General features: G+C 44.4%; 1 protein-coding gene across 2 annotated transcripts; it reads left to right on the top strand.

Annotated features, from left to right (window-relative positions):
* The first annotated feature begins 593 nt into the window (after positions 1 to 593).
* On the top strand, positions 594 to 10401 carry LOC143337983 (uncharacterized). 2 transcript variants are annotated; one of them, XM_076758045.1, is made up of 16 exons: positions 594 to 922; positions 2734 to 3404; positions 3730 to 3811; positions 4005 to 4347; positions 4485 to 5525; positions 6828 to 6908; positions 7025 to 7137; positions 7232 to 7290; positions 7404 to 7493; positions 7585 to 7628; positions 7709 to 7881; positions 8522 to 8592; positions 8720 to 8865; positions 8953 to 9097; positions 9233 to 9379; positions 9467 to 10401. In XM_076758045.1, exons 2-16 carry the CDS (start codon positions 2880 to 2882, stop codon positions 9752 to 9754), a joined length of 3348 nt encoding a protein of 1115 aa, XP_076614160.1. In that variant the 5' UTR covers positions 594 to 922; positions 2734 to 2879; the 3' UTR covers positions 9755 to 10401. The 2 variants fall into 2 exon arrangements, with proteins under 2 accessions (XP_076614160.1, XP_076614159.1); XM_076758044.1 differs by lacking the exon at positions 594 to 922 and adding an exon at positions 2187 to 2321.
* The last annotated feature ends 327 nt before the right edge of the window (positions 10402 to 10728 follow it).

The following is a 10728-nucleotide window of genomic DNA, read 5'->3' as shown; positions in this document are numbered from 1 at the left end:
CTATATAAAACTATATATATGTTTTAAATTGGTTACATCATCTAAATAAATGCAAACGTGCTACTCGGGGAACTATGAAAGCAATGAAATTTTAAAAAAGTAGGACAAGGTGCATTAAAAGAAGTAGCTTATGTCATTACAGGTAAGGCACTATAAAAGCCTCTCTTGTATGTGTTGAACAGGCTTTTCTGCCCACAGCCAGCTGCCAAGCCAACCAATAGAAAGAGACACAGCTAATTCCAGTGCCGCTAATAACTTGTGCATATTGAATCTGGATGCCTTCTGGTTTTACCACATCATTCCTGAAGTCAGTTGCAGGAGCTACGCTGAGCCACTCCCTCGTCTGACCTAGTATGTGTTTGCTTGCATGCCTTTAGGCCAGTAGGCGTGGGTTGAGGCCTCTCAGGTGTCTCTGAGCTCTTGAGTCATCTGCCAATCACAATGTGCGTTTTCTTCCTCTTTGTTGTCACTCAGCAGCTTTCCCCTTCTATCTTTGCTACAAATTCTTCCCTTTTTTTCCCCCCCAGCCGTATCTGCTGGTAGAAGAACAGGACGGAGGCTTGTGGGAGTCTGATCCTGATCCAAAATGGATAGGAAGCAAGGAGAAGAAGGAGGAGGACCTGGTCCGGACTAGGACTTGTGACTTGCGTGCATCTTTATGCGACGCCACAGACTAAAACCCTGCTCGACTTAAAGAGAGCGAGTGTGAGGCTTATTTGTTGTGTGCAGCAGGTTCAGACCTAATCAACAGAGGGTAATTTGTATGCTTGTGTGCATGTGTGTGCGAGTGAATATGTCTGCGAAGGCACGGCGCTAAAAACCCAGTGCAACACAGTGGCGTGTCTTTCCCTCCCACAAGACTTGACTTAAAACCTCACAAGCCGGCTGATCATATGATGCTGCTTTCACGAGCCTGGAGGGGGTAAGTCATGCTGCACAGTTGAAATGATTCCTCCCAGTAGGATTTTTTTGGATTCTTTGATGTTTCAAAATGTTCAAATTTGTGTCTGAGCCATGTTCACTGGTGGTAATGAATGACTAGGCATTGGTTATCCTTTTTACATAAATCCTATTATTGCCCACATCTATAAATAGTTTCACAACTTTCATTGTACCCAGTCCCAGTGTGGCTGTGTTCCTGTTTTTATTTTATCCTCTCTGGTAGGTTTTTGTTTTATATTTGTACTTCTCCTTTAGCGTTCTGTCAAGGCTGTGATGTGCTGTATATACTTTCCCTGCACTGTAAGCAACTCCTCCTGGTATCCTCTCCACTCAGGGCAGACTGCTGTTTCTTTGAGTAATACTACATTTGACAGACAGTATCCTGATACACTTTTGTTTTTTCTTTGATGAGGACGAGAGTGTGTCTCTCTCTGTCAACTGAGCATTGCTTCTACCTTCTTTATCATCAACAGTGCTGCCAAAGATAACACACACAGAGGATTAACTGTGTTATCATGTGGAACACTCAGTATCTTATCAAACAGCAGCCAGAGATTTTGATCAGTACTGTGTAATATTAGAAGGGTTCAAATAAGATTCTCACTTATGAACATAAAGAGACAATGCTGCTTTTTTTTATTGAAAAAGGATTTAGTAGCTCCGTATTTTTCCATTCAAACAGTATGATTCAGATGAATCTCTTTGTCAATCTTTGTCAGCATTCATACATGTACTGTAGCACTTGTTGCACCCTGACAGGAACTGAGAAGTGAGCACCCACACAGGAAGTGTGGTCAAGGTCTGTCCCGGATGTTGGTTGCATGATGTGAATAGAATATGAAGATAGACAGAGAAGTATAGACAGAAAAAGTACAGAGAGGAAGAAATAAATGAAGGTGAGGAAAAAGTTGGCCGAAAAAAATAAGATATGAGGCGTGATATGACTGCTTGTCCTAATATAGATGTTTTGTCGCTGGCCTCGGTGTTGCTGAGAAATGCCCTTGGTTTGTGTTGAGAACAGTTTGAGTTTTGACTCTTTCATGGTTTTATCCTTCACCCAGAGTCACAGTGCAGCGTGGTGATAAAATGATAAGCACAGGACGCAGACTGCTCAACAGAGTTAACCCCACCCTCTGCCTCTCTCTTAATCCGCACCGTACACCTCTGTCTCTCTTTCTCCCTCGCTCACTTGCTAGGCTGACTTTCTCTGTCTGTGGTCAGGAAGTAGAAACATGCTTTTGTGACATTTCACAAAAAGTCTATTGCACTGCACATCTGCAGTGCCACGCCAAGCAGTAAAAAAATAATTGGCAAAGGAGCAGCACGACTTAAAAAAGCAGACAAAGATCTTCAAGATGGATTATGTTTACTCACAAGTGGTGAGTGTGGAGTATTTTTGTGGGCTGTTAGTGACTTTATGTCAGTTAGTCAGTTTTGTTTTTGCTTGCAGTGTTGTGTGTAATTTATAATGCTTTCCTCAGCAGTTACAAAAGGGCTGTTTCTCAGATGAATAGAAAAAAATCTAGAGCCACTGTGAAGACATCATCATCACACTACAGCCAAAGATAGACGAGTCTCATGAATACATTTTTTGTCTATCAGCTAATCAGATGCTCCTCCTGGAGGTTCCTCAAAATGTATTTATGAAGTTTGTATTCAAATAGTGCATGAAGAGTCAGTTTAACAGAACAATTTTGCGTTTGTTGTTACACGATGTCAGGCACAGATAGGCGAGTGGCAAACAATTTTTGAGCATTAATGGATTTTTTTTCTTTCCTTCTCTCGTCACAGATCTTGAATGGCACCACTGGAGGTTGTAACATGCTTCAGGATGTGACATTTATGGGATCTCACAAAATGATCATCATTCATGCTGCAGTGGAGGACATTTTGTAGCAAGGCATCATTTACAGAAACCTCATCGTTCACTGAGATACATGCTAATGGAGGAGGAAAACGTGTGCTCCTCTGTCCCAGACATCGCAGACTCAGTCCTTCAGGTGCCTCAGCAGGACTCGTGGACCTCTATAGACCACCAGCACATCGACGGAGAGCAGCAGGCCATTGTGTGGGGCGAGACAGAGGTACAAATAAATGAGACACATGGGACAGATCAGCTGAGTCTCTCAAAGACAGGACAAGAAACTCCAGAGGAGGCAGAGCAGTGGGAGCAAATAATATGGCCGTTGCGCCCCATGACCTGTATCAGTCCCCCGATTTCCTTTGCCACAGTGCAGTGGGACATGCCTGATCCCACCCCAGAGACGTCTTCACTCATGATTGACAGCAGCGTGGCCAATGAGCTGGACTCGGGTGGCGTCATGAGCCTCGACACCACTCCCCGTCACCAATCTCAAGATGTTAATGCAGAGCTTTTCAAAGAGGAGGTCAGAGAGGAAGATGCTGGGTTTGAGTCTGGACTTCTGAACTCAAATCTAGAGAGGACAGGAAGCGACTCTGAGGTACGTACTGTATGTGAGATGTGATGTCAGGCTGCTGTTATTTTGAGTTTTGAGTTTTTCTGTGCGTCTTCTGTGCGTAGATACAGTTTCCTGTGTCCTTAACCCTTCCTTCACTGAGCGTTGGCTTGACTTTCCTCACTACCTCAGTCCTTATCTCTTCAGAGACATGTGTGGGTTATTGTAGTAGGCTGAGCAGAGGTGGGAGGAATGGCGTGGACATGATGTTGGTTCACTGAGGCTCAGAGTGCCTCGACACAAACCCACCGTCAATCACAATCTCTCTCGCACAACTCACATTCATGATGGCCTGTGTTGCAATTTCCAGCCATGTGATGATGCAGATGTGCAAGAGCCAACAGCACAGGAAAAGGAAGATTCAACTCATGAGCTGTTAGACAGTAATAACGGTACGTGTTACTCTGAGAAACACTTTTAATTAGGTGTGAAATGATGATTTTTTTCCCTATTTATTACTCAGTTTGAGAACACAAATGAATGATTCTTAGTTTCTGTAATGCTTGTGGCTCGCTCATTTTTTATTAGAAATGCACTCTGGTTTAACAAAAACTGGTGTTCACTGTCTTCTAAAAAATCTTCCAGACATCCCGCTAAGGACAGACTCAGAAGAAGAGGAGACACACTCAGCAACCTCAGATCCTGTTGAAACTGTGGACATAATCGATATTCTTGACGAGATTGATGGCTCAGAGGATGGGGCGGACAGTTTTGTTGATTTAAAACTAGAAGAGGAACAGGAGGAGCCCAGTGTTCTGCTGACTGGACAGGGCGAGTCAGAGGAAGAGCACACTTCGACAAATGGTGTTCAGACTGAGGAAGAGACCGAGGAGGGAGGCGAGGTAGAAGAGGAGCAGAGTGTGACAGATGTGTCCTGTCCTGCTGAAGAAAGTGAAGAGGATAAAACTCTCAGTTGTCTGGCTGATGTGTGAGTATCATGGACTTAACTTAAGAAAGGGGAACAGGAAGTGTGTATTAACAGTGGATTCATTATTTGAATCATGTCCCAGTATTATGTGCTACTTTAACACTGACTACATTGTGTATTTTGTTCACACTTTGCAGTGAGGCTCCAGCAGAGCCACTACAAAGTGACGATACTGGAACAGCCGAAAACCCAGATAAGCTAATTGATCTGCAACAGTCAGAGCTTTTGGAGGAAAGCCGAGACTTAGCGAGCCAAGAGGACTCAGAAATACTAGAACGGCTACATGAAGATCCCACAGGACAAACTGAAGAGCCAGAAATGTGCAAAGATGTCGATCAGAGCGTGGACCCTGAACAGTCAGAGGCTGCACACAATGATGAAGAACCATTGATACAGGAGGCAGATAATGCAGAGAGGATAGAGGACTCACAAGAGGTACTGGAGCTGACTGATACACAGGAGGAGACGAGTTCTTTACAGGATCAAGATTGTGACCAAACAACTTCGCAGGAGCTGTCACCGCAGCCCGAACACGCTGAGTCTGAGCAGCTTGAGATGATCGAAGAGCCAGAGCAGATCCAAGCAGAGGTGTTGCATCAAGCAGAGGAACGACACTCTGAAGACCAGTTAGAGCAGCCACAACATCTGGAGCCCTCACCGCAGATGGAATTGACAGAAGAGTCAACCCATCCTGAAAAAGCCGACCTGCAAGAGGGATCTACTCCGTCAGAGCAGACAGTTTGTGTCGAAGCTGAAGACCCCGGAGCGACTGAGCAGCAAGAACAGACGGAGCCATCAGAGCAGAATGAGCAAACGGCCGACTCGTCGCTGCCCGCGCTCTCTGAGCAGCTCGCAGGACTAGAGGAGACAAATGAGTCGGAAATAACAGAGCAGGTGTCTGCTGAGACTGAGGTCAAGCAGCAGACAGCAGAGGCCGAGTTCAGTCAGGTGGACGAACAGACCGAGACGTCACACCAGGCTGAAGAAGTCGGAGGCGGTGAGGATGGATCTGTGCAGACTGTCGTAGCCAACGGAGAACAACCCAAACCCCCCGAGACGGCAGTGCCTCTTATGAACGGAGGCGAGGTGGACAGAGAGCTGGCCCGCCGCCTCGCTGAGCGGCTGTATAAGTTGGATGAGATCCAGCGTGTGGACGTGGTGAAGCACTTAGACAAAGAGTAAGAACGTATTATATATTATTATGATTTTTATCCTCCTTTCTTTATCACTGAAGAGTGATGGTGTTTCTAGCACTGCAGCTTAACCCACAGCCGGTCAGTGGAGCTGCAGCAGCACAAGGTTTATCAGCATGGCATCACTGGAAAAGATGCAGTCATAGAGGTGGTTATGGATACTGTGCATTTCTATAGCATCAATGGATGAATGGCATTTTTATTAGTGCGTCATTCATACAACTTACAAGATACCATACATTCAAACTTCAGACCTTCATTGTCTACAACGAATATTTGATGGAAACATTTACTATTTTGTACTTAAGGTGGAGATAGCACACCATGACTTCTTCTCCAGGCTTTTGAAGCAAATTTTGCAAACTTAAACACATCAAAATGAAACAGCCTGTCCACAAATGTCACCGCTCACACAATCTGTTTTCCTCCTGAGTGTGAACCTCAGTAATCAGAGGAAGAACCAGTTCTCAACTGAGGATCTTGGGCGTGGGAATGAAAGAGATGTGGCGTGTGATTGAGTGCCACACTCTTGTTTGATGAGCTGTATGTCTTTAATCAACGCTTTGACAAAACATTTTGCCTTTTAATAGAATCACATCAGACCACAAGTCATTCCTGTAAATCAACAGCCCATCCACCCCCTCAAAGACCGAGTGAAGCCCACAGACGACCGTGTCATGCATTCCACATAAACTCCTTCGCATTTATTCTGTCCTCTGCCTCGTAACATTAAAGGGGCACTCGACAGATTAACATCAGATTACTTGTCACAGTTAGGGCTGCTCAGCTGGCGAAAACAGTTGTGTAAACGTCTTCTGTGGCTTCAGAGGAGCTTTCAGAAGTCTTGGAAAATAACCCTGGTGATGTCATCAGGGGTATCTTGGCAACCAGTTAATAACAGAAAGTCTGTGTTACAAACTGGGGGCGGAGAGCTTAAAGGACATTTAGCAGATGTGGAGAGTGTAATGAAAGATGCTGTTAAGTTGTGTTATGGGAAGTGTCGTATCATGTGGTTATTGATTTCATAATGCTGAGATAAAGTCATTTCCTGGTCACATTAATTTCAATCAATACAATTTTCTCGACTCTTTTGACAGTTTGAGTTGAGTGACGTGAACCCTGAGCTCATCTACATGCTTGTTTTTTTAAATCCAGACCATGTTATCCTTCTTTGCCTCCAGTTTAGATTAAATGCCAAATTAAAGCACCAGTAATCAGACCCCCAAATATTGTCCCATTATTCAAATCAAAATGCTGACTTCATCTATGTGTTGTGTTTCTGTTTAGTCATGACTTCAGTCGTGCTGTCGGGGAGGAATACCTGAAATTCTTTGACTTCACCGGGCAAACTCTGGATCATTCCCTGAGGTGAGCCTTCCCGAGGCGGAGCTTGGATCTCGCACGCACCGACATCATCTTTCACTCAGCGCTCGTAAAACGCCTCGTAATCTTTTTTTATTTTCCTTTCGGCTGCTCTCGCTCAGGTCTTTCTTGAAAGTGGTGCTGCTGATAGGAGAGACCCAGGAGAGAGAGCGCGTGCTGCAGCATTTCGCCTGCCGCTTCCACGAGTGCAACCCCAACGCCTTCTCCTCTTCAGGTGAGCCTCCGTCACGCTTCACTCCATCTTTTCCGCTTCTCTTCTCACGTGTGACAAGACATGTGTCATTCTCCGTCTTTTTTCATACCCTCAGGGCCCGTGTTGGCTCTCACATGTGCTTTGATGCTTCTCAACACCGACTTGCACGGACAGGTGGGAAACATTCACGACTGTGAAAGTTTTGTTTTGACATGATGCGACACCGTGCAACCACACCATCTCTGAGGCATTTCAGACACGGTGGTATGTTTTGTGTGTGTTAACAGAATGTGGGGAAATCCATGTCCTCTTCTAAGTTTGTGTCCAACCTGGATGGGATGAATGAAGAAGAAAACTTCAGCAAGGATCTCTTAAAAGTAATACTACTTTTTTTTTTTTGAGAGAGAGCAAAGTCAAATCCTTGTTTCTGAAAACGTTTCAACCTTTTCCTCTCCATCTTCATTTCAGAGTCTTTACAACTCCATAAAGAATGAGCCTCTGGAGTGGGCCGTGTAAGTGGATGGATAAAAACACTCAGAAAACATGAGCACGTTCTTCACACACGTAATCTGACAGTCTTTGCATGTTACAGCGATGAGGAGGAACTGAAGAGCTCCGTGTTGGTGGACGAAGACGCCGCCGATGACGCGCCGCTGCGTTCCAAGGCCAACCCCTTCCAGGACGTTCCTCACGACAAAAAGGCCTCCGTGGTCAAAGAGGGGTTCCTCCAGAGGAAGCTCCTCGCCGACATTGACGGCAAACGCAGTGAGTGAGACACCGACTTATTGCCTGGTTTATTTTGCTTTTGAGGTGAGCCTGGACTTAAAGGCTCAGTCTGTGATTTAGTTAATTTGACATTAAAAAAACAACACCCACGTCAGCTCCTGTGTCAGGGGCAACATAACGTGACTGTGAAGTGAGGATTTCTGATGTTTGGCTTTGCTTTGCTGTCTGAAAAGTAAGATTTGTGTCACAACAGAGCTGTGAAAATAAGGGCAGCTGGCAACAGAAAATATCAAGGATGTGTCATTCTGAAACACTCATGAGTTTTCATTATAAAGGCAAACACTTTGTTTTTCTAAGTAAGATTATATTGGGGTTTTAAAGATATTTCATCGGCTTTTGGCCTTTTATCACAAAGCTCTGACCTCTTGGCAGTGATGAAGTGAGATTTAATGTCTCATCTAAATGTTTTTCATTTTGTTTGAACATAGTTTTACACTGATATTTGATATGTTTTGTATAATTATTGCTGGATTTTTATATTTGTTTTATTTAATTAATGCCTGCATTGAACTCTGCGTTTTGATCATTTAATGGCTGTTACGTTCTCGTTTGTATGATGAAGGCCTTTGAGATGTCTCTCTCTCTCTAATCTTGTACCTGCTGAATGTTTCGGTTGCAGCTCCTTGGGGGAAGAGAAGCTGGAAGACGTTTAATGGAGTGCTGAGGGGAATGGTCCTTTACTTACAGAAGGTACGAGCACTCAATGTCATTATTAACTGTGTTTGCCTGCAGTGTGTAACAACATGTAGTGTCTTTTATTACAATATTATAGATATGTTTCTGTAATTTCCCCTCTGTGTGTGTGTGTGTGTGTCAGGATGATTACAGGAGGGATCAGCCGACGAACGAGGAGGTGGTGAGTGTGCATCACTCTCTGGCCGAGCAGGCAGCCGACTACACCAAGAAGCCACACGTCTTCCGTCTGCAGACGGCCGACTGGAGGGTTTTCCTTTTTCAGGCCTCGTGAGTCACAGCACAGCCGGTGTGTTTATGTGTGTTTATGTGTGTGCGTGTCCAGCAGTCAGTGTCAGAGCTTTGTTTTCCTCTCAGATCCAAAGTGGAGATGAATTCATGGATCAGCCGCATCAACCTGGTTTCGGCCCTTCACTCCTCGCCTCCGTTCCCCGCCGCCGTCGGCTCCCAGAGGAGGTTCTTCAGGCCGATCCTCCCCGCCTCGCAGTCTGCTCACACTCTGGTACACACTCCCACGCCTCTTTCTTATTGACATTCATTTCCTCATTAGCACAAGTCATTTTTATGTATGAATGCCTTTTTCAGTATTTCTTTATGTTTGCATGAAATCTGTTCCTCTGTCTGGCTCCCTGTGCAGGAGCGTCAGCTGCAGTCTCATTCAGGAATGCTGGAGTCCTTCAAGGCGGACCTGTCGTACCTGCAGCAAAACCTACCAGAGGGCAAGAAAGCCAAAGCCAAAGAGCTGGAGGAGCACCGCGTCAGAGCAGAGTACCTGCAGTACGAGGTGACCAGAGTGTTGTGAGTGAATGTGTGTGTACACGATTGTAAAAAGAGCCATAAGTGATCTGTGTCTCTTATTCCAATACCACAGATGAACCGATATGAGATCTACATCCAGGTGCTGGAGGCCTGGAAGAAGGTGAAGAAGACGGGCGACGGCGAGTTCAGCGTCGCAAACCTGAACCTGTTTGATAAAGGCATGTGTGCAGACTCTGCTGGTGGGGGGGAGGAGGAGGAAGACGGGCTGAAAAAGTCCCACTCCAGCCCCTCTCTGGAGCTGGAGATGCCTCCTCCGACGGTGATCAAAGTCAAACGCAACATCTCAGAGAGGCGGACTTATCGCAAGACCATCATTCCGCGATGGAATAAAGAGGCCTGACAGAGATAATACGACCAGTTAACGCCCTTTTAAAATTATACATTTGTGACGGACCTTCAGTCTTTTAGTTTGTGGAAGCACATATCTGGAATCTGCCTCAGCCTCAAGTTATTGTTTTGTTTTACAGTTTTTCTGCAGTTTTATCTTTTGCACTTTTACAAAAGTAAACCTCAGGGACTCCCTAACCCTCAGAGGGTGGGGTGGGGGGGGGGCGCCTGAATCATTTGTTGAGTGACTCAAAATGTCTGGACCTAATTTATTTAGTTTTGAGTGTTAACTTTGGTCTGTAATAGTACCAAAAGAAGCACAAAGTCAGTGAAACGATGCTGTCATGTATTTCACTTTGGGCAGAAATGTGCCTTTAAACTGTCAACCACTAGAGGGTGCTGCAGCACAGCACATCTCAGAGTGACTGGAGGGGGACAGGGTGGCCTTCAGGTACTTTAAAACTTATTTTTTGAAGAATTTTAATTGCACTTTTATTGTTTTTAACATTGTGTGTAAACCGTTGATTTGTTTTCTGTGAGTATTCATGAAGTTTGTGTCACCGTTACATTTTTTTTTTTCCAAATGAAGGATTTTCTTGTCTAAAATGTTATGTACTGTTTTTCTCTTTGGGGAAAAATAAAATGTTGCTTCTGATTATCATTCAGAGTGAGTCTCTATTTATGGATGCTGTCACTTTTGGTTTTAGTTGTTGTATATGGAGAAAATGCTCACGTTTACAGAAGCTTAATAATTCAACAAAGAAGAAAGAACATTTAAACATTTTTTTCATCAACATCTTCAACTTTTCCTTAATGTCTTTTGTTCATTCTTTTAATTTGTTATTGTCACATTTCCCCCCCAAAAAACAAAAAATCTCCTTAATTATTAACAATCCAACACAGCAAATAGGTTAGTGTGTTTTTTTCTTGAAGCTTGATGAGAAAATAAACATCCTAATCTAAAATCTATCTTTTTTTGTATATGAC

Source organism: Chaetodon auriga, chromosome 19 (assembly GCF_051107435.1).
Source record: "Chaetodon auriga isolate fChaAug3 chromosome 19, fChaAug3.hap1, whole genome shotgun sequence".
NCBI lineage: Eukaryota > Metazoa > Chordata > Actinopteri > Chaetodontiformes > Chaetodontidae > Chaetodon > Chaetodon auriga.
Note: the sequence above shows the minus strand (reverse complement) of the source record. Positions and strands in the feature narration are given on the sequence as shown.